The following is a 25,030-nucleotide window of genomic DNA, read 5'->3' on the forward strand; positions in this document are numbered from 1 at the left end:
ATAATGGATGGCTCTGAGGCAAACTAAACCACACCAAACTCTATAAATGATATTTACAATGAAGATAGGAAGCAGAGAGCAAGTAGGGAATGACTGCAAGCAATTCTTTCAGCCTCTGCTATAAGACTGAAAAACCAAAGGAAATCCAAAATGTGAAAATATTTCAATCAGTTTTGTGACAGAGATTATAAAAGTAAAATGTACTGAGGAAATTGAAAAAATATTTGTGTCAAAAAGAGTAAAACATCAACATAAAAATAATCACACCATGAAAACAAAAGAGCATCCCTTTCCAGTATACTAATATTAGACATTTAAATAAAATAATCTGTTCCAGAGGCCATGGAAGTTATGAAATTGTAAAGTAAAGGCTGTTTAATGTAGGTAATTAGTAGTACGTTAAATCAAACATGTTGAATATACATTTCAACTGCATTACACAGAGAAGTGATTGGTAATGGGAAATCACTGTGCTAATATCATTCAGGGAATGCTGAACTCTACACATGAAATTTCAGAGAAGAGCCAGGAAAAAACTTGTCCTGGAGGGAAGACTTTGCAGGGTCACTTTATGCTCCATCTCATCAGTGCTGTGGTGGGTCAGTACAGGTGGGTGGTTCTGGTTTCACCCAAGCCAACACAGAGAGAGGCTATTTCACTCAGTTTGTCCTGGCTTTCTTAATCTATTCACTGAATGCATTCTGTTAATTGTCTCACTCCACAGCAGGTGCCTCAGCAGGATGGATCTAGGCTAGGCAGCTTCATGCCCAGACAGCAAAGGAATACTGGGGGACTGGGGAGTGAGTAGCTCTGCACTGAGTCTTCAAGATGTGACACTGGGGCCAGACAGCTTAGCTTGAGGCCCTCCAAAGAAGCTTGGAGTTTGGCAAGGGTGAAAATAATCCATGTGGAGAGGGTTATTCTTAGATAAAACAGTCTTGAAAAAGTTTATAGGTCAAATGCAACATTAAACTGTGCAGAGCAAAGAGATTGAATAGATATCCTGGCAGCACCCAGCAACTTGCCTTTCCATATTTCTTCCAAATCCTCACCCCCTGCTTTCCTACACTGTACAAATATTACTTTACCCCTGGGGATTTGCCTTTGGTCAAGTAACCAGTTTCTCAGAAAGCAGACTTGGATGTGACCTGGGACATGTGGGCTCAGTGCCACCACTCTGGTTTTGACTCCCCATGCTCCGTGTGGTCTCCAGCAGAGCCTGCAGTAATTGTGCTCATTTTCATGGCAATAAAAATGGTTCCATTATGCTAGTCTTGTTTTTTTTTCAAAAGACTCAAAAGTAGGTGGCCTTGTCATCCTTCTCAAACCCTCTCAACCTTTTTACTGCCAGATAAGACATTTACCCAGCTTCCAAGCTGAGAGCCATAGAGAAAGGACATGCTGCATGTCCTGGGGGATGGCCAGCCACGGGCAGCATGTGCATGGTGGCTCTGCTCCACCTGTGCTGGGGCTTGGGTCCTCCCCCTGAGCAACTGGGAATGGTTGCACACCATCAACAGCCTCCAGAGTCAGCAATCTGGGATCCTTGTGCAGTTTTAATACCAGAAACAAAAGCTTCTGAAGTGGAGAAAAACTTTGGTATGTGTTTAATATGCCATATAACATGGTAGTGGACTGAAACGAACAACAAATAATTAAACATTTTATGATATAGAGAAGCAGAATAACAGTCCATCAGAGTACTTATGGTTGATTCTACTTTGGTTTGATGGAGAATAAACACAGGAAAAAAGCAATAAATGGGCTTTCATATAGTGACACAGACATTGCTTTAGTGAAATACTGATCAAAACACTACTAAATTAAAAAGACAAAGAGTGATGCTATTTTTCCAAAACATTGCTCCCAAAGAGTGCTTTAACACATTTGTTTCAGCAACTTTAATCTTCACCTTGTGCTTCAAAGATACTAAGATGTGCCAGTATAATTAATTTTTGCTAGAGGGTAGACCAATACGAGATGCAAAACAATGCAGTTTTTTTAATCATGTGATTTTCTACAGAAGTGGTGTACTAAAAAGAAAATTCAGAACAATTTCAAATCTTCTGGGATTTGGGTCCCCCCTCACATACTGAACAGCAATGCAAATTAGGATGGATGCTGATGGAGTTTACAGCTATATTACAATTTAGGTGATTCCTGAGCACTGCTCCAAGTAAAATTTTAAGATATTCAGTGAGCATGCTTAAAATTAATAATGTGTTTAACAGCTTTCTAAAGCAAAGACTAAACGTTCTCAAAATATTTTTAAGGCCTAAAAAAAAAATAGAAGTCCTTTTATAATTTACTTGTCTGTCTTGCACTTAAAAAAAGTTGATTGTCTCAAATTTAGGCTCATGCTAAATTCACAAGATTAAATGAGATTATTTTCACACAGATCATAAAACTAGAAAAAATAAAGGAATGTAGATCCTGAACTGAGATATTATTATATCATTACAGGAAAAAATGAATCTAATGATTTGGACACACAAGCAAATTATGAGGATATAACACATCATAGACATCAGTGCTCTGCATTAACGACTTATGTGTGTATCCACCTATAAATGTGATACAAACTTCAGAGATGCAAAGTTCTTTGAACACTTTTGAAATCTCAAATATTTCAAAGTAAATAAAATCCTCCAAGCATGTGCAAGCACTCCTGCTTGCTTATGTTGAAATTGTTCTTTATGCTGTCTCTCATATAAAAAATACCATTTAAAAATCTGTAATGAAGGAAACAGTTAACAATTAACAGTTGTTATCATTAATACTGTGTTGTACACAGTCACTGCTTTCCATTGGGTGTCTGCCTTAAGACAGTTTCTTCTCAACAATTTTCCTGAACATGCTCATGAAAACTGAGAAGTGAGTGTCAAAGCTTGTTTAAATGCCTGTCCTAGTTTCTTCCAGGACAGTTATTTTTTTACAGTAGCCAGGTGTGGTGGTGTGTGCCTGCGGCCTCAGCTGCTGGGAGACTGAGCCCTCTGGGTCAGGTTGCTTGAGCCCAGGATCAGTGGCTGCTGTGTGCCCTGCTGAGCCACCTGGCCATGACCCAAATGTTGTTGAGCACCATTTCACATCATTGCCAGGGGTGGAGGAGAAGGACTTGTTCTCTGGTTTCTGGAAAAAAAAAGCATTCCTTTTCCAGGTGGGAGAAAGTGTGGTGTGGTGTGGAAAAGCTGGTTGTATTGGGCATGGGCTTTCCGTGTAAATAGGTTTTTGTCGTATATTTTTTGTTATTAATATCTTTGCTGTTACTGTTCCCTTTTAAAAAAATCTCATTTCTGTTTCCAGTAAATTGTTCTTGTCTCAAACTGCAATTTTCACCCCTTTGTGCCTCCAAAGCTCCTCTCCATCCCTGGAGTGGGAAGGGGGCAGGAAAGGGGTGGGACTGAGCTAGTGGAATCTCATTTGGGAGAGCCTCAGAGTGCACTAAATTGGGAGTGTCACTGCTAAACCAAGACAATGACCATGTAGCACAGCTCTTTCTACAATAAATTTGCTGTCTTGTCAAAGAAGAAATTATATTGCTTCAGCATAATATGCTTCTGACTTTTTAACCAATTTATTAACTTCTTGGTCTTCATAAATGATTCATAATAATGTGTTCTAGTACATTTCTTAGGATCAAAGGTAATCTGAACTAATAATTTTATGCATCTCTTTTTCTTAAAAATAGGTATAACACCTTCCCACACCCATTGTTTCTTTACAAGTAAATTTTTGGAAAGAATCACTAATACTCCACACACAGATTCAGTTAGTCCTTTGAACACATTACAGTGAATGTTATCAGATAATTTCCATCAAATTCACTTAGTCACTGGTTAGCCAAATTTTTAATTACTCTGGTAAAAATAGATTTTTTTAATAGCTGGTCAGCTAACCACTTTTGATGAAGAAACCTTTTTTGTATCATCTGCTATCTGCCCTCTTTTCCTCCTAACTAAAAATCAGAGGATGTTGCTCTAATGACAATCTTTTCACTACCTTTTATAGGGGGTCTCTCATATCTGTTATGTGTTTTAGCCTTTCTGACATCCTGTATGAGACTCTGCTCTTATTTTGCTTTCCAGTCATGAGGTTTTCATTCCACATTTTGTACAATTTCTTTTTAATTTTTGGAATGTTAGAGAAAGTTGATGCTGTCATACTATTCCTTTGTTTGGTATTTTCTGCTTCAGGAGAATTTTCTGTTCTACCTTAAGCACAGTCAGTGCAAGATTTCCTGCCCTTCTTTTGTCCCTCAAATTTCTTTCCAAGAATCTTTCTACTTGATCTCATTTAATTCTGTCCTTTCTGAAATCCATTATCCTCTTTCTACTTACAGTCCTTCCTTTTAACAGTGACTATTTTGTGACAACTAAATTTTTAACCAGTGACTCTTAGTGCAAATCAAATCTAATGTAACCTCTTCCCTCTTAACTCTCTTGTCTTTCTGGTGAATCCTGGCCAGCAGCTAAGCACCCACATAGTCACTGTCTCACTCCCCTGCCATTGTTCCCCATCTGGATGAAGGAGAGATCAAAATTTAAAAAGCCTTATGGATTGAGATATTTGCAGTGTAATAGGGGAAGGGAGAAGGGAAAAAAATCCAAGTGATGTAAAGCCAATTACTTTCCACCTCTCATAAGCAGTCCAGGCAATCTCCAAGAAACAGCTGCTTTGGAAGAAAAACCTTACCAATTTTTATATCTGACTATATGAGAGAACATCTCTCTGGCTGGGTTAGGTCAGCTGTCTCAGGTATATTTCTCCATAACTTCTTGCCCACATCAAGGCTATTAATTACAAAGGCAGAATAGGAAAATGAGAAAACCACGAGGCTGTGCAAACACTGTTCAGCAACAGCAAAACATTGGTGTGTTTTAGTAACAAATCCAAAACACATATTGGATCCTATGAAGTTAACTCCATCCCAGTCAGACCTAGCAACAGTGTTCTGAAATAAGTAGATGTTCTCAGTGTTGCCAAAGCTTTATAAGTCACTGATCTTCTCACATATTAGGTTAAGCAACACTGAGACAATAAAAGTTCCTTGTTGTTATACAATCATAGAGCAGAGAGGGAGAACTAAGATGAAGGGGGAAATGGGAGGATTCTCTTAGTTCTCTTAGGATGTTCATAAAAGCCTCATGATCTTCTAGAGAAATAGTTTGCACTACATCCATGAAAGGACACAATCTAAGATATTCTTCCTCTTTAAAATTCCTTTAGATCTTTCCACAGGTCTCTCTTATCCCTATCTTTTCTGTAAAACAAGTATTTATGAGAAAGCCTTCAAAAGCTCAGAGGTGGAAATGTATATAAATGCCAGAAACCACAGAACACCTTTCAAAATCTTTTGAAATACTATCACAGGGACAGAGCAGATCAAGGTTACCAGGAACACCTACAGAATTTAGTAGCTTGCAGTTAAGAGTAATCATGAAATAGTGATTCTCTTCTCCAAAAACAATATTTCTATCACTTCAGCTAAGGGCAACTATATAATAAAATGTCAAATTTCTTCTATGTAGCATGGAGGCTTGGACCTAAAGTGCTTCTGGTTGTCTTATTCTGAGATTCCCCCCTTGAATTTCCATCTGAAACTTTCAGACCAGACAAGGCATGAAAAGGCACTGCTCAAGTGTGTCTGATTTCACTCCTGGGTGTTGCTCTCAGAGCCAGTGTACTTGTACTTCAGTTACAGTAGAAATCAGCCCTAAGTCCTTCCATGAATCTGGAGCACAAATTCTGTAGTACTTTTATGAGAAGTGAGGTTTATTGAGCAGAAATACATGTGGGCATGGTAGTCCTAACAATCTCTATTGCTTCACTAAACATAATTGATTTTGAAAAAAAAGTAGATGTTTCCTCAAGTTTGTAACAGCTCTATGACAAAAGGCACCTAGGAAGAGGAGAAAGACACTATCAATGCCTTCCTCAACAGCCAAGGGAGAAGTCCAGTTTTGTGAAAACTTGGTTCTCACCTCTGACAGAAAAATCTATGAAAAACCATTTTTGTTGCTCTGAAATTTTTAGTTATTTCACTGATCATTGCAAAATTAAAAAGTCACAAAAAATGAGGCCATAGCCGAGCACTGAATTGTAAGAACTAAAAGTTGAAATAGCACTCAATTAAGAAAGATAGAATTATTGATAATAGTACTAGGACTGGGAGCATTAACAAGTACTTAGATTTCATTATAATTTTGCTAAACATTGCACAGTACCATTGGTAGATACATTTTAGGTTACCATAATTTTTCTGATAAAAATTGCATCGGGGTGAGTGAAAGTGAAATCTCACTTACCTGTAAAGTGCTGAAAGTGGCCGCTTGTTGCCAGGTTTTGGTCTGTAAGGTTTTGGTTCTCCTGCCATGTTGATATCTGAAAGCAAACATTTGATATCAGTAAATCAAACATCTGGAAGTTTGCAAAGGCACCTTCAAGTCACTGAAAATGAGTAGCAGGCAGTGAAAATGGACAGCATACCTAAAACACCTGCCTAGTTTTTACCTCTTCTGAATTGATGCAGTAAAACTTTCCAAAATTTTTTTACTTCAATGCATGAGGATTTTAGGCAAAATATCAGTTATTGCTAACAGAGAGAAATTGCAATTTTTAAACACACAATTTTCTACTTGGTGATGCCAATAATCTATTTTTAATATGGGAGATTTGGATGGTAACTTAGATGATGAAATAAACTATGATCTCAAGTCAAATTCTGTTGAGGAGAAATGCAATTTTCCTGGAGTTCCCCTTTATGATCTAAAGAATTGCACACTGATCTTAACTGCTAATTAATCATCCACTCAGAAAGTAGCTCTTCAGAAACAAGTAAGAGTATCTGTTTCCCACCCCAAATGCATCACTCCATGGAGAATGAGAACATCTGGGTTTGCAAGTGTTTTCTTTTAAGCAGATACTTATTCTTCTAAACAAGATCAGAAATCTTGTGAACACTGAATGTTCACTTATATTCTACCTCCAAATTTATGCTTGAAATATAAAAGAAAGTCAAGCTAATATAGTTAGAAGCTTGATATAGATCTATAGATATATGGCTTCTATAGACATTATTCCTCTTCTAAAATTTGTCTCTTCATTTGAATCATACCAGAAGATAGATGTCTCTCATTATGGTTGCTAGAACAGTTATACATGGAGAAAGAAGCACAGACCAGACTTCTGGAGCTTAGGAAGCTGTCTGTACAAAAACAAATCTGTATTAAGAGCTCCTCCATTCTGATCGAACCTTGCAAAGTTGACATTACAATGAATCACATGGATAAAGTAAAACTTCAGTTTAGGAAACAAACTTAATGCAAATTGAGGGATGCTGCAGCCAAATCTCTTCTCAGCTTCAATAATATAAAAAAAGAATAACAGTCAACAAAATAATCGGAATTTTTTCAGTGTAAAAGTGCTGTGACAGAACATCATATCCCATTAAATGTGGAATCACATGGTGGTCAAGACTTTCAAGAAAACATATGTTCTCAGCAAAGTCTATTTTAACCTGAAATTGAGTATAGTGGAGTGAGAAGTAGAAAGATAAAGTGTAGGAGTAGGAAACACTGTCCAGTGCAGTGATACTAAAAACTCAAACATTTTTATTTATTATTCTTGACCTTAAAAGATACAGTAAAAGCCTGAGACTTTCTGATTGGATACTTTTATTTCACACAGAAATAATAAAAACCACCCAATCTGACCTTTTTTAACAATCAGGATTATTGAAAATGTATGCCCCTTAGACTTCTTATTGACAAAAATATTTTGCCAATGTAAATGTCATACTTCAAATATTTAAAATAATTTTTAAAAAATTAGAATAACTTTACATTTATTTTTGATATTTTGAGCTCAGTCATGATTTATTTAAAACTATACAAGGACCTGATTTAAAAAACTTTTATGCAGTACTATATAATATACTATACTTGAGAAACAGTTTCCTTATCTAAAGTATTTTGGTATTAAATCTGACAGCAGTTTCTTCTGTAGGAGCTGCATTACTATTTAATCATAATTTTTCATAAAATAATAATTTTCTTGTTTCATCTATCTCTCTGAAATTGGAGGAACATTTGCAGACAGTTTTCATACCTCCTTGAAATGCTTTCCTTCCTGTAATTTTAGCAAGTGCTTTATTAAATATAAATTAATTCTTATATTTTATTTTTGTTATAAGTTCAGCTATGATGCCCTTATTTCAAGATATATAAATTCTACAATGTTGAATCAACAAAGTAAACATGAAGCATTTCTGAAAGCCACTGAGGAATTTTGATAGTTCTGTTGCATTTCCATTGACTCCTGGAAACAACAGAATTGGAACAAATTTTTTATCCTGTGACCTTTGCAATAATTAGACCTTTTCATACTATTTTTATGTATGTCAGTTTAAGGTCATTGACTGTGTTGGGTTTCACCATCTCCTACCACAAGCTGGATTTAAAGAAAAGTAAAGTAGAATTTCAATCTGCTCTTGGGAAATATCTGAGGCTATGGTATCCTCTTCCATATCCTCATACCATAATCATCACATATTTTTCATCTCTCATCTGCTATTGTTTCTGAGCTACATCTTAGACTTTCTTCTCCTTAATCCCTTTTTTACAAGTTTTAAAAACTTGTTCATATCCTTCTGGGACAGATAAATACTATCCTGATGACTGATCTTATAGATCTACATTTGCAGCTCTACAATATCCACTTCCAAGGAAGGTAAGTAGTGTAGAAGGCTAAGGATAAGGTTGCTATGTGTTCTTTTTATTTCAACCAAAAATGCCAGAAAGGTGACACTGTAAGAGGCACAGTAGCAAAGCTGTTCAGAATCAGTTGAGATTCCCTCACATTTAAACAAATCTCCAAACAGTGAACTACTTTATACAGATAGTAATAGCCCAAAATTCTCTTTAGTGTACAAAATAGTTCATAGAAAAGCTGTGCACATGGGGCTTTTCTGTTAATGTGAAAGTGATTGAATAGCTTTGCAACTCCCAAAGCACTTTGTAGCAAGTTAGGAATGGATGTAGGAAATGCTTTGAAAAGTTAGAGCAGGTTTTCACCCCATTATTTTTTCAGCACTATCTCTTCCAGTCCCAATTTTCTAACTAAGATTAGAAGTGAACTTGTCAGCATTTCACAAGATAGATTATTTCTATCCCAACTGGAAATCTTGTGAGATAAGCTGTTCTCTTCCTTCATCCATCATTGGTTTCACAGCAGAAATTTACATCTACTAGATCATAAACTCTGTGTCATATAAATTTGCTGTCAGCAGCACAGAGATTTACCTGTGCTAATGATTCCACCCCAAGGAATGCAGAAACATATCACTCCTTACGCTGTCAAATTAGCTACTGCACTTGTACATGAATATGTACCAGACAACTTTGCAAGACATTCCCATTGCTTCTGGAGAGGCATGGATTTGATGAATTGGCACCTGGTGGATAAAGGCTCATGGTCACACTCAAACATGTATTAATGGGTAGATTTTCGAGTGAAGACCACTGATGGTGTCATTCCTTGGGGATCAGTACTGGCATGGTGCAGTTTAACATCTCTCTTGGCAACACAGGCAGTGGCACTGAGTGAGCCCCCAGCAGGTTTGCCAATGACAGCAGGCTGTGTGGACACTGGAGACAAGAGATGCCATCCAGAGAGAAGTGGACCTGTGTGAACCTTATGAAGTTCAACAAGGCCAAGTTCAAGGTTCTGCACCTGGGGCTGGGCAATCCCAAGCACTAACAGAGGCTGGGTGGAGAATAGGCTGAGAACAGGATTTGGGGGTGAAGATGTGACCTGGCAATGTGTGCTTGCAGCCCAGAAAGCCAGCTGTAACCTGGGCTGCATCAAAGCAGTGTGGCCAGCAGGGCAAGGGAGGGGATTCAGCCTCTCTGCTCTGCTCTCAGAGAACTGTCTGCAGCTCTGGGGTTCCCAGCATAAGGACCTGGGCCTTTTTAAGCAACTGTAGGGGAGGGGGGGCACCAAAATGGTCAGAGGGATGGAACACCCACCCTATGAAGACAGGCTGAGAGAGCTGGGGTTGTTCAGCCTGGAGAAAAAAGGGTTTCAGAGAGACCTTTTAGAAGCCCTCTCATATCTGCAGGGAGCCTACAGGAAAACTGAAGAATGACTTTTTACAATGGCCTGTATTGATGGGACCTTTATATACCTTTATAATGGCTTCAAACTGAGAGAAATTTGAGGTTCGACATTAGGAAGAAATTCTTTGCTGTGAGGGTGGTGAAACACTGCAACAGGTTGCCAAGGGAATATATTGATGCCTCATCTTTGCATCAAAAGTGTTCAAGGCCAGGTAGGAGGGGGCTTTGAGCAACCTGGTCTGGAGCAAGGTGTCCCTGCCCAGGGCAGGAAGGTTTGAACTAGGTGGCCTTTAAGGTCTATTCCAACCCAAACCATTTTATGATTCTATGATTGAATAATTCTATGTGGGAGTGGAGCAGCCCAGGGACTCACATTATTTTCTCTGCTTGTATACCAGAAATGTTCACTTAGATATCAAAACCAAGATAAATTCATCACTGAAATTCAAAATACTATGGAAACACTATGAATATAAAAGTGAATATGCAGAAAACAACACATTATAATGCAGCATCCTGATCTTATCCACTTTCAGAGTCAAATGAAATTACTTTGTTTATCAAAATAAATCCATTTTTAGTTCTGTATTTTCCTGTTATCATGGCAGAGCTTAGTCAAAGAATGAGATTTAGATTTCCTTCAAGGTTGTGTGTCATCAGCTGAACAGATCTGATTTTGAGCATTGTATTTTTATTTGTAATTATACTAAAAATGCATAGTGATTAATGACAAAACATAAAAATAATTTTTAAGAGAGCATGATTAGCATTTTAGAAGAGCACTCACTGTGTTCAGTGGCTGCATAAAATTGCCTGAAAAGGCAACTCAACACAGCAGGATCTATGTTTCTCCTGTCACCCATTCCTACCATTGACTGCCTACCTCCTCCAGATGTGAACATCCTATTTTTGGACAGGCAGTATCTGCTAGTCCTTGTGCTTTGCTCACAGACTTTAAAAAGGCTTTATAAGTGCAAGAAATGATACCTAAGGAGCATTCATACCTTAGAAGTATTTCAGTATTTCTTAGTGTCTTTTAAAAAGTGTTATTAAAAGAAAAAACAAAAGCAAAATAATTTTGGTTCACAAAATGCCACAAACAAGAAGCTCCAACAGGCATTAATTCAATTCATAAAAATCAGGATCTTGAGGTTTTCTGCTGCCAATCTATCATATAAAGTTAAGTGGAGCCCTTTCAAGGCACTAGTACTCTTTTATCTGTTGTATTAAATTGTTAAATTGCTTCTTTGCATGACTTTTAGCCACAGTTTACAAGCACTTTCCCATGCAATTTCTAGCTAATGGAGAATGGACATCTCCTAGAGACCACTGCAGGCATTTCACCCAGTGAAAGAGAGCAGATCCACTACCTGTAATTAGCATTTATAATTTAATATTAAGGGTGTGACCTCTGCATGTCAGAAAGACTGGAAACCAAAACCTGGAGCTAAGAAAACTCCAAGTACCTTTAAAGCTCAAAAGCTGATTTTCTAAGACATGTTTTATCAGGCATTCTTCCATACATTCTTGTGAATGGTTACAGAAATGGAGACATTCCTTGAACAATTCTACATTTATATGACTTAAATTTTGGATGAAATAGTGAATCATTGTGTATTTCCAGACCAGCTATGCTTTAGACCAGCACTAATGGAAGGCATGCTAATTTAAATTAGGATATAGGAAGGAATTCACACAGCAAGTGTACAATCCACATACACAGGAAGGTATTGATAGAGAGAGACCAGGATGCATTTTCTCCTTTTTCAGGTGATAGAAAGTATGTGGGATAGAAGAGAAAGACCAAGAGGCAGATGCAATTCAGAGAAAGCCTGTAGCCATATGGTTTACAGCATAAGTGTACACAACCAAAGCTAAGGCTAATCTATCTTTCATTTATACTCTTCCATATACTAAATTTCCCTGCTGCCTGCTAAAGAAATTTTAATGAAGTCATATGACATTTTTTTATATCATAAACTTACTTTTTTCTTTATATGTTCCATTGATTACATGTCATCTCCTCCCTTTCCCCCATCTCTAGCATGTGAAAAAAGCAGAGAGGAAAGGACAGCTCTTTGTTCTCTTCCATTATGTGCCCAAATTGCACAGCTGTAAGGATGAAACTTTCCAGAAAATTGAACACAAGCTCAAATTAATTCTCAAGGCTAGTAAAATATTAAATGGAGTTCTGGGTCACACCTTTTCCTTTTCCATAATGGTATTAAAAATTATTGTGGGGCTCCTAGTATTTGGATTTTCTCTCAGCATTGAAGTAATTGGAAGCCTTTTTTTTGTACAAAGATGACAGGTATTGTTAATGCTTCATACAGAAATGAGCTGCTTATTGAACAGTGTAGGAAATTGCTTTGTTCAACCATTTCTTCTTTCATTAAATACTGCTAAAATGAAATGGGGCTATAGGATTACATAAGCTATCATTCTTAAAACCATTCAGTAGCAAAAGTGTCAGGACTTGTCTTGCAGGAAATTTTTTTCTGTTCCCCAGGGAATTGGGTTGGTGTGAGGACAGGCATCAGCTAAAAGGGGAAATCTGTCCTGTCTGTGTGCCCATCACACATCATTCCTTCAGGGCCCTGGAGACAGCAGTCTCTCAGCTCCAGAGTGGATGCCAATGTACCTCCCAGCTGAGGTGGAGCATTGGTCTGCCTTGGTTTTTGTCTGCTTGCTGCCATCCCTGCACCTCCCACCCCAAGAAACACCACGTGTGGTCAAACTTCCTGGCCCTATTGGTCGTGCCATCAGCAGTAATCCATGTCCATGCCTAGGGAGAGGCATCACTTCTGCCAGGGGAAGGGGAGAATGCTTATTTGTGCCCTCAGACTGACTGTCCATGGACTCCACTGTGATTGAAGAGTCTGTGGCCAAGACCCTGCAAACTGCTTCTCTTCTGGAGCTTGAATCTCTGCAGAGGAATTACTGTGATGTGGCAGCAGTCACCTGGGGCACTGGGCTGCAGGGGCAGGAACACCTCAGGGGATCTGGCTTGCCTTGTGCAGGGATTCTTATGGGATGAAGAGCAGCCCTGTTGCTGGCAATCCTGCCCACTCCTGCTCCTCAGCACAGAGCTTGTGCATTTCTCTAGAGGAAGTTCCACACTTGCAGAAGCAAGAGAATCAGATTCAGCTTCAAAGGGACAATGTGGCCGTGGCCATAGACACTTATCTGCAGTCCAGCTCTGTAAGAGCTGTGGGGTTCAGGTGTTAACTGTGGAGACACAGCCTGGTTTGTGCCATGGCAGACATGAAGCTGTCACCTGTGTTTCACCCACCAGAGACAAGCTATAGATGCAGGCAAGTATAGTCTTCCTCTAAGAAGATCTTTTTAGTTTAATCAGGCTTGCAGCTTCTGTTTCTCACCCAGAGAACAAGATTTCTACGTGACAGGTATTTGTTCAACACATGGGCTAGTAAATTATGCACATGCAGAGGATTAATGTTGCCATGAGGGTAAAAGAAAGCAATGGAAAAGTACATCAGGAAATTTCTGCTATCTTCAGGAAAAAAGTAAGTTTTAATGTAAGCTTAGCCAGCAAGAAAACGAACCAACAAGAGTTCAAACAGGGACTCTCATATGAGTGCCATCCCTGCTTGCCCTTCTACCTTCTCACTGATGTTGCTAATGGGAAACAGAACTGGTCCTTGATTTACAGCTTTTTTTTTCCAGACAGTGAGGAGTGTAAGGATTACCTTTGCTTTCTTTTGATCACAGTAAAGATGTTGTTTACAAATAAAAAATAGAGCATCTGTCTTCCTTCAGATCAAGCACAGTCATTACAGGGCAGCAGCCAACAATCTCTGCTGCTTTCCTCTGATAACAAAAGATAGTTATTACCATGAGACTCAGACAAAGCTTCATGTTGACTAGATGTCTGAGTTTCTCAGCACTGCAATTAGCCCCAAGCAGAAACATTAAACAGTGTAGTGGGGATAGAGTATGAAAGTCTCTCATCTACTTCTTTCAGATTTCAATATGATTTATTCTAGGGAACATGCCCTGAACCTTGGTAATTTTCAAATTGTCCTCAGACTACATTTTCTCTCTCTATCTCTTCTAATACTTGACTACTTTCTCTCCCCCATGGCCCTTCATCTGACTCTCTTACTGATGTTAACTTCATGCTCCTAGCAATAGCTTTTCTTGACAATTGAAATCTGTAGTGTACAAAGGAGTTCAAAATCCCCACTGCCCCAATCCTTTTGTCTTACTCACTATTCCTCCTGCAGATGGTCAACTTTATTAACTCAAACAATTTTTTTCCTAAAACAGCCATCACAACCACATTTTGCAAAAAGTCACCAACATTATCTGCACTTGTTAATCAACAAAATCTGCTTACATATGAGGTGCATTTTCTCATAATCTTGCAAAGTGAATATAGTCAAGGCTCTCTGGGCATCACAAGAAGATTGGCTTCCAGAGAAATACTTTGCAAACACATGTCATTCTACATGTTGCAGCCTGGGGCCTTTCCTGGTTTGGGCAGGAGGTTTCAGCACCCCCAGGGCCAGGGAGCAGAGATGATGGTTTGGAGCAGAAAATGTTGATGGACACCCTCAAAGTGCTGTTAGGTGTGAGGGCAGTGTGTCTCTGAAAGGCTGGCTGGGATGGATTGGCATTACAGCTGTCACTGAGGGGCAGATATGTTTGACACTCTGAACTTTGCTGTCAAAACCTTCAAATTGAGGTCTGACCTTGAGGGTATTCCCACATGCTAGAAGCTTTCATCCAGGCTCACAACAGAATAGGGAGGAATCATGCTGTGGATTTCTCTGAGTCTTGAACAATGGTGTTCACGGACCAGGAAAGCTGGTGGGGAGACAGAAATGGACCTCTGCAGCCCCAAATGCACTTCTACCACTTTCAAGTAATATTCCTTTCCAAAACATGTCTGGTTTTACCCTCGTTCTCTGACCTGAAATCTTTCCTCTAATCTTCACCTTTCTTAATTTCTCAGATGATCTAAGATGCAGGGTTTCCTGTTGGTCCCACATTAGTTAAAAAACCTATTGTCCCAAACCAGTTCATTCTCCACTAATTTCAGCTGTTCAATTCTCCTGTCCATATACTCTCTTTCTGCTCATGTTTCTCTCCAGGTTTTGTGGATTTAGGGGTCCATGTTTACTTTGGAATTTCCTAGCATGTCTTCTAGAATTTTCTCTGAGATACAGTAGTTTTTTCAGTGTCAGCTTTATGAAAACTTGTGCCCCATATTATAGACTCATAGAATTATAGAATAATGTGTGTTGGAAGGGAGCTTTAAACATGAGTTAGTCCAACTCTCCTGCCATGGGAAAGGATATCTTTCCATAGATTGGGTTGCTCAAAATCTTGTCCAAGCTAGCCTTGAGCTCTTTCAGTAGTAGGATATCCAGAGCCTCTCTGGGCAACCTGTGCAGTGCTTCACCACCACCACTGAGAAAAAAAAATTCCTTATTTCCAATGTATAGCATAATACAGTCCTGAAAATTTTGTCTCTGTAACACAAACATTTTAAATCATAAGATGGACAGCTACAGATTTAGCTTATACCTTATCATAGAAAACTATAAATATTACCTTAATGCTATTATAGATTTAGTATAGCAATGACATCAAGAAGATAAAGTGGAGATCATTCCACTGAAATTTAGCACATGGAATGGAATTTTATTGTGCAGGTGATATGCAGAAAAGCTATGCCAAATCCAATATTTCCTTAACAGCAATAGGTTCTAACTGCTTAGGTTCTAACCAGTTCTAACTCTCTTTCATTGGCAGCTTTTGAAGTTTCCCAGTGGATTCCATTTGGCAACCAGACTTCAAAAATACAGAAGTGTATTGCAAAAGCAAGGCATTTAAAACTTGCAAATACCGAAGATCTTCAAAATTAATGATATGCACTGTTGTTTTATTTGTATCTCTGTGGCATTCCTGCAAGGAAAATAGAAGAGTTGATAGGAATAGAGAAAATGCTATATCCTGTCAGATAGATAGTTGATATACTGTAATTTTCTGCCTTCAGCAGCCCCAACTGCTTTGGAAGGAGACACAAGAACCACAAACTAGATAGAAATAAGATTATTTTCCCTCCATTCTCTTATCATTTAAGCATGATTCTCCTACTAAAATGTTTAGCAGTTTAGGATTACTTTAAGTCCTAAAGCATGATGTTTTATCTTTCTTCTCTACTGATTTTGTCAGTACCTAACTGTTAGGAGCTGGAACCAGAAATCACTACAATTTCAAATAGCCTTGCTGACTACATAAATGTCCTATTACTGTGTTCTTGATGATACATCATATTGGTGCATTTTTAAATGAAAAAATGTTTCTCAACAAAAAGTGAGCTTTGTTTTGGTCTTATAGTCCCCCTACTCTTCACTGCCTCAAACCCTTTTTCAAACACTATTTGTTTTGCTCATCAGTAATAACAAAAATTGTAAAAGTCATGTCAGAAACCCTTTCTTGAAATGTAAAACATCATCCTTCTCCATGCAATTTATTGGACTTCTGATGTTTACTTTTGTATTTCTACATTTGGGTTTGCATGCAAATGTACTTTATATGCTGCTTCAGAAGTTCTCTCACAAGTGATTTAAGGTGCTACATATTATCAGTGACATAAATTTGCATATATAAAGAATCAATAACAGGGAAAATGTAATAGTTTCCTAAAAATCCTATTATGGAATAAAATAATTATTTTGAACCTCATTAAATCAAGTCCCAATATCAAAAGTATTACCAAAAAGACTGCATGACATGTTTCAGTTGAGTTTTAAAGAAGAAAAGGTATAATTACCATGCATATTACTACACATATTAGTACATATTAGTCTTAATGCTAGTGAAGTTCTCATTGAACATTCACTACCTCCTATGCTAATTGGGTTCATTTTCTTCTATGCTTCCTAGTTACATTTCCTGCCTAAGCCAGCTTTGCCATAAAACTGTCTATTTTTATTACCCTCAAAGCAAACGTGTAATTTGGCTCAGATATCATAGGAACCAAGAACTCCTTCACTCTGAGTTAATTCTTCTCCCTAGAAACCTGTGGGACCATGAGACTTCCCATTTTATTTTTTTCAGAATGTGATTATTTTGAGCAAGCTGCACATAAACACACATTACAAATGTTTTTAAAAAGGCTTTGGAAACTAATCTTTACTGCAGTTGGGGTAAGAAATACATAAAGCTAGACAAGATAGAGAACACCAGTTGGACATTTGCTTCCTTGAAGGCATTTTGGACTAGTATCAGATTCCTGTAAGGAGTTCAGAATCCTTGTTTTTTCATTGGGTCTTATTGGAAGCCATAGCATTTCTTCTGCAACTTCATCCTGAAGTTAAAATATGCACAACCCTCACCCCCATCAAATTTTCAGCCAATGCCAAACTCCTACCCAAAGTTATTGCATTTTCCTTTTTCTTTATATATTTGTATGTATATATTTATATGTGAAAACATTTGCAATAGAAGCATGTATTTTTTTCACCTGTAAAACTTTTTGACAAGTTTTGCATATCACCTTTATCACACAGCTTCTGAAAATGGAAGATTACAAAGGAACACTAAGGAATATTGAATTCCTGAATCTAGTGTTAAATTATTGTGTTGAGGTGGATGCTGGACCCAATTGCTATTATGTAGAAAGCAAAACACTCCTTGGTCTCAGAAATACAAAATCTGAAATTCTTATCTAGCATTATTGCTAAAGCAAGGTGCCAAGGATCTATCTTAAATCTGAGTACTTGCAGCTTTAGATAGTTAGATTATTTGTTTCTCTTATTTTACTTTTCTATTTTTCCTACTCTATGCAATAAGAAATTCTGGTGGCAGTTCAAATGAAACAGCTCTCTAAGATCACCTGGAAACATTAATCTTCTGGACATACTGCATAAACCACTAGTCTCATGCTTGTCATTTAAAATGAGGAAGGGAGTACAAGGAGAGATGAAAAATGCAGGCAGATTTTTAAAGCTTTAGCATTGCAATTTTAATTCATTTTAAGAATAAACAAGATCCCTAAATCTTACATTGCAACAAACAGAATTGCCAGAGGAAAACAATGGGCTGTATTTTCCCTCTGAATAAAAATGAATGTGATTCAACATAACACTTCAGCATACTGTCAACTAATCTCTTGCTTCCTCATGTTCAACTCCTTATCAGACACTGCTGTTAACATCATGATTTTTTTTTTACTTGAAAGCAGGACCAAAGATACAAATAAACCTTCAAAAATATTTATGCTGCTCTGATATATATTGACCCAACAGCCTACAACCAGCTGTGCTAACCTGTGCCCTGCTGTAACCTCAACCTTACAAATTTTTCATGTTGCCAGACACTACTTATCAATCTTAAAAGAATTTAGAATTCCATACCTAATTTTTTTTTTTACCTATTTTTCAAGCAATTAGGTCAGAATGGAAAAGTAGTGTTTATATAAGAGTGGATACAACTTTGGATGAGAGCTTAAGCTCTTTGTTTTAGTGAAACCTTCCCTCAAGTCTGTGGCAGAACCAGGTTTAGTATTGTCAGAATTGTTAAAATCAGTATTGTTACTTTTCACTATTTAACTGTATGTTTTATAATAATCTGAACATAAAGTCTTTTTTGTTTGTTTGTTTGTTTGAATTTTTAGCTTACTGATTTTGAGCTAATAAACTCCAGTAACAAGGAAAAAGATTTTCACCTTTTACATTTGCCTCTTGCTCATTCATGTGATCACTGTCAACCCAAGCTGCTTTATTTTAGGGAAAAGGAAAATGTGCATCCAGCAATAAAGCCTCCCAGGGATTCAGGATACTGTGGCCTGTAATGGACCTGTTCCAAAAGTCACAATGGGAAATTGGATTGTGTGATGCCTGCACCTGTATCTATGGAAAATGTGTTATACAGAGCATGGCTGTGCTTGAGCACATGCACTGTGTTATCTGTACACTCCTGTACAGATACCAGATGTACAGTCTGGTCCATGCATTGCTGCCCTAGCAGCAGCTGCCTCCCATCCTCAGCTCAATCTCCTCTTATACAGTGATCCACAAAGACATCCAATAACACAGAGAAACAGTACATTTTAGTACATTTCTTCATTCATTACTTCATTTTATGCCATTCACTAGAGTATTGAGTCATCAACATAAAGGTTCCAAAAGCAATGGAAAATTAACCCTTTAATGAGAATCAACCATTTTTTTGATGCAAATTATGCTCTTTGTTTTGGTTTTATCCCTCATAAGCCCTTTTTCCCCTTACACTTTAAAGGGTTCAAAAGGCTGACTTTATTAGGAAAAAAAATTGAACCAGAGCTTGAAAATGATTCTTATCTTCAGCTCATACAAGAGGATTGGGCCAAGATCAAGTATAAGTTACCCACCAGAAACCAAGTGTTCACTTCAAGGTACCCACAAGTTCTGATGTGGGAGGGATGCAGTACAATTTGGAGTCTACTTATGTTTTCTTACAGTTTTTCATTTAAGTTGTTCTGGAAATAGACTCTGTTCTAACTCTTCTGTTTGCAGTAAGTAACAGAGAAAGGTCTATATTTGCTTTACTTACATTCAAATAATTAGTTCAATATTTGACATCTCTTCTAAATTAAAACAGTGCCCAAACCTACTTCATTTGAGAGATCACAGGTCCTCAAACCCTGTTCAGATAGTGGAAGTCTGTAAATCCCTCATTCCAGGATGCGCAAAATAAACATGCCAACAGAATAATTACTATCTGGCCATACTTTCTAAATTAAAATCTCTGTGTTTTGTTTTCCTGATTCTTGCACAGTTTGGGGAGGTGAGTGATACTGCTGGGTTATGAAGGTCTATCCCAAAAGGAAGAGAAAACCCATTTGCAGATAGCAGTGGCTCAGTTTTAGGTTCAGCAGGTTTTTCAGGATATGCTACCCCTGGTGACACATGCTCACAAGGGTGGTCACGATGGATGGTGCACTGCACATTTTTGTCTGCTAGGATGCCAACCAAAAGTGAAATGGTTCTGCTGCCATGTCAGAACAATGAGTAGGGCAGGTGTGGCAGGGATTAGTACTGTCACTGACACAGGCTTCAGCTGTCAGACAGAGATACAGCCTGCTGCAGAGTAGGTGGGGACCAGGAGGGCAGGTGAAATGAGGGCATCCCATTAAGAATATAAATATTCCACTCAGGTCTGATAATGTTCATAAACTGGGTACAGAAATTATCTAGGCTGGCACAGGCATCCCCTAGGACTCTGGGGACAAAACTGAGGTCTTGATTTCACAGAGCAGTAGAACAAAGTTTTATGGTGTGTGCGTGCAATCTTGCATTTGCAAATACCTGAGTGAATTTTTCATGCATTATCGAGAGCTGACTGCCTGAGCATTTGCATCTGGAAAGCCTCCCACTTATGCAGACTGCCAGGTTCCAAGTTTTTCTAATCGAGGAAATTATGTCTTAAGTTTTAGCTTTCATATTTTTTGTATTCTGTACTCCATTAGTTTATAATTCTGAACTTCATATAAAGTGTTACCAAGTTCTCCTCACAGATTAGTTAGACAAAACAATCATTTTCCATCCCGAGAACCAAGGACACTGTTGAAACTTCAGGCCCAAAAAGTGTAAACAGCAGTGAATTGAGGAGGGCAAACTGAGAGGATGGGACTTCATAACCTGGAGCTGTAATTGGACAATTAACACCAGTATTTAATGGACCAAAACTTATAAAAGTGTGAAAACGTGTGACCTGTCATCCATCTTGTGTGTAGCCATGGCCGGGCTCTTGTACTGCCCAAGGTGTGCCCTTTGAAGGCCTTTTTAATAAAAACTTTATTCCTTTAACACTGTCTAGTCTCTGTTCTATTTCATATTGTGAAAACTGAACATGTTTTTCAGGCTGCCCTGGAAATAGCTGTATCCATGACTGTCAGGAACAAGGTCATGTTGGGCCATGAGATTATGGATTTATTGTGCCTCCTTGAAGCATATGGGACCTTGTCATGCTTGGGACTCCACCTTTTGTACCCTTTGGCATGCAGACACTGGGACCACTGGGACCACTGGAGCCCTGGCAGCCCCATCCAGGAGTCTTGGGCTCACATCCATCCCTTGGGCTCACAGATGCTGCCATGGCTGGGGTCTGCTTCACATGTGTTCTCACAGTGGCAGTGGCACACTGGGGAAGTGCCAGGGTGTCCACAAAGCCAGGAACTGTTCATACAGGTGTCTCCAGTGCTAACTGAAATACTGACTGACTGACATTGCCACTACATGGCAGAGTTCAGTAGAAAACCCAGCAAATCAACAACAGCTCCAAATTCCTTTTATGGCCATACCTGAGTTACAATCCCAAACCAAGAGATGAAACAATAAGCTGTTTAAAACATAACTCCAGAGCTCTCTCTCTACAACTAGTTATAGCTTTGTCAACACTAAAAATACTTTTAGCAGTGCATAGTTTCTATTATTTGCCCCAATGACTTCACCTGCTGAGCAATGAAAAACAAAGATATGATTTAATTTGTCAGGTGTGCATGTTTCTATACGAATGACTCCAAAGGAAATGTTTCCAAGCCATTAGAAAACAATCAGCCCTCCTACAAGGTCCTCACACCACGCCATTTTTTCCTTTATTCTCTCCTATATTGCTCCACGTGAAACTGAAAAAAAAAAAAGGCAAAAATTTAAATATTGCAAATAAAGTTGATTCCTGTGCCCATTGCTGTATGATATAGTCAGCAAGAGTTTGTGAAAGACTCAAAGTTGCTCTTGTTCCTGGGGTGTATCTGAAGTGAGCTTGTGCTACCCTGTGGGGGCTGGATAATCAAATTCTGGGTGGGGAACACAAAGGTGCTGTAGCAGTTCAACTTGCAGTCCTCAACTGGAGTAAGAAGGACAAACATGGAGTTGCTCCTGCTGTCCATTTCTGAACCTCATGGCACTACCCTTCAGATTTCTGGGATATGCAAAAGGTGTCATATGGTTTTATTCCCACAAAAATGTCCAAGCACTTGACTGTATTCACATATTTTGTACTTTTGGATTGAAATTCTCCCATAATAATTGAAAGAGACCAGCTTTTCTTTCTTTCAGCTTTAACTAACTCCATTAAGATGAAATGGATTATTTCTGCTATTTGAATTTGATTTTCTTTTTTTAAATTATGACTGAACCAAAATATATTTTAGGAAAAAAGTCAAATCTATAAACACTTTGGAAAGAAAATGGTCATTGGGAGAAGGGATTTAATAATTAACTTTGAGGAGTTTCTTTTTTACACAGTTTCTTTAAATTTGTCATATAGATATAATTTCTTGATACTGCATTTTTCACTCTGCCATTTTAACTAGGACATAAAGTAAGGGTTTGTTAACTTTATTCTGTGAAAGTACTGAAAAAAAGCTCACTGCAGTTCAGGACTCTTAACCTATGACATACATATAAGTCTTCCTGACATTTTGAAAAAGATTCAAAACACGATAATAAACTGAAAGCCTTGTGAACAGGTTTTTTAAAAGGAAAAGGAACCACTAGCTTACTCTTTCCTTTCTAATCATGAGCCTGTTGCTGACAGCACTTATTTTCCTCATCTTAACATGACTACATTCCCTCCTGAACATATTTTTACTTCATCTATAACCTTAGATAATAATTGTTAGCATGGTGACCAAAGCAAAGGACAGTCTTCCCAAATGGCACCCTGAAAGCAAAAAAAATACCGAATTATAGGTGTGCATTTGAGAAATCACAGATATTAAAAGTGTAAAAGCTGAAGAGAAAATCCATTTGGCATAGGAAGCGTGGGCAGTGGAGCATGTCATTTAGTTATACTAGAAACAGAATTAGTTCAAAAGAAGAGAACTGGTTCTTCATTTATTCCTAATATCTAAAATGCTTGTACCTGTGAAATTGAAATTTAGCTAAGAGAGTTTTGCTGTTCCTTGCTTTTATCAACTTTAGGGATTTATTCTTGTGTTAATACTGCTGCTTAAAGAAACAGTAATCAACTAAAGGATGGCTATGTGTAAGGTTGTAAAACTGACATAGAATTTAGAATATTATTACTTTAACTACCAAGAAACAGGAAAAACATCCAGAATTTTGATAGTGATCCAAAGGCTGTGAGGGTGGTGGGAAGAGACAGGGACAGTCAAAAGAGCCATTTCAAATGCAAACTAATCCACTCTATTGTACACACAAGTTAATAAATATGACAACAGTTGCCTTATCTTACATGATCTAAAATACCATGTCTCATGGACATTAAAATATGCTTTATGTGTTTTGTATATCTGTGGTCTTATCAAATAAACAAATTTGTGAGTACTGTGCTAAATCAGAAAGTAACAGTAATTGCACCCATACCCTCCAATGATTACCTCTCTCTGCCATCTCAGCAGAGAAGTGGTACATCAAGAAGAAAGAAAAATAGAATGACTTATCATATATGCTCTAGAAACTCCATAAAGATAAACAAGAAGGAGCTGTTTAGAAATCACAGATAATGAGAAGTTCCACAGGAACACAGACAGGAATAAAATATAAATATTTTTATTACTGAGCTGTATCCAACTGCTCTAGTAAAGGAGCTATGAATAGCCAAGGCAACGTCATGCTGTGATAAACTGCCTCAGCAACATAGATACACAAAAAAGTTTTAATTTGTCAAGTGTTAAGACGTGAATTTTGCAGCCTAGTGATCAGTAATATGCTACATTTGACTTGTGTCACTTTTTCTAAATGTCTCCTTTTCACACTCTGACTCTGCACCCAGGCCTGTCAGTCCCACTCACATCATGCTTAGGCTGAGCTCTGACTGCATGGGTGCCCCTTGTGCTATGACTTAGCATATCTACCAGCTGATCTTCTTTTAGTATCCTGCAAGATAAAGCCACTGATATGAAAAAACAAACATTACTTTATGTTCTCGTACGACAATTGCCAATTATGTATTGTCCCTTAATTTTCTGACAATAAATGAATAATTACAACAATTTTGAACGTGTCTCTACTGAAGATACTGAGATTTCTAAAAAGTTGCATACATACATTCAAAAATTGCATGTTTTACTTTGTGCATAACAACAATGGTGTTTAAATCATTATCTGGACCTTGTTTATAATTTTTTCCCAATTTTGCTCTAAAATGTTTACATCAAATTAATTTGCTCATGCTAGCAGCTGCTATTGTGCATATTTCACTAGCTATGAGTGCAGGACTATTACATCCATCTCTGATTCCTATTCAATATAAAGAAAATGAAATTGGTGTAGGAAGATAACGTCTTTTGTCTCTCTAAAGGCAGGTTTATAAGCTTTGAACACTTACTTTCATATATCACCAACAAAATAATCAAAAAAGCATGTAAATTTGGAATAACTAAATGCTCTGATGATTTTTGCAGGAAATTATTAGTAATAATTTTGACCATATTTCCCAAAAAAAGTGTCTCTTGGGAAAGAAGAAGCCAACAGACTTGGACTGTTGAGACTGTCTGCATAAAAGGGTTTGACCAGTGAGTTCTCTTTTGTAATTATTGCTTGCATATTCAAGTGCTCCCCATTAAAAGCAGCAATTAATCATAGAGTATAATGTTTGGAGGATCCAATCTGTCATTTGTTGCTATAACACTAAAAAACATAATGGCTAGATATTCAGGGTAATGCAAAACTAACTGCAGTGATAGCAGAAGTTGTAATGTAGGCAGAATTCAGCCTTTAGCCATGGTAGTGGACAAAGTTCTTGTTGCTCCTGTAATTCAGTTGCATTAGTTCACAAAAGGTAAAAATTGAAGGAAATTTTTTATTAATAATATAAGCTTGTTATGGTTATATATTAAAAATATACTGCAAACCTTTAAGAGTCTCTTAGCATATTCCTGGTCTTCAGTAATTTCATTTGCAAAGAACAAAATAAAAGTAAATTTCAGTAAT

The 25,030-nt window shown here is 37.7% G+C and overlaps 1 protein-coding gene across 4 annotated transcripts in view; it reads right to left on the minus strand.

The window, feature by feature from the left end:
- The window catches only part of RALYL (RALY RNA binding protein like), a 364,670-nt gene that overhangs the window by 66,107 nt on the left and 273,533 nt on the right, over positions 1 to 25,030 (minus strand). For all 4 annotated transcript variants that reach the window (XM_056485415.1, XM_056485416.1, XM_056485414.1 and 1 more), the window contains one exon: positions 6,306 to 6,381. In XM_056485415.1, coding sequence (XP_056341390.1) covers positions 6,306 to 6,381 — 76 coding nt within the window. The remainder of the gene's footprint in view (positions 1 to 6,305; positions 6,382 to 25,030) is intronic.

The sequence above is a fragment of the Oenanthe melanoleuca genome, chromosome 2 (genome assembly GCF_029582105.1).
Source record: "Oenanthe melanoleuca isolate GR-GAL-2019-014 chromosome 2, OMel1.0, whole genome shotgun sequence".
Taxonomy (NCBI): Eukaryota; Metazoa; Chordata; class Aves; order Passeriformes; family Muscicapidae; genus Oenanthe; species Oenanthe melanoleuca.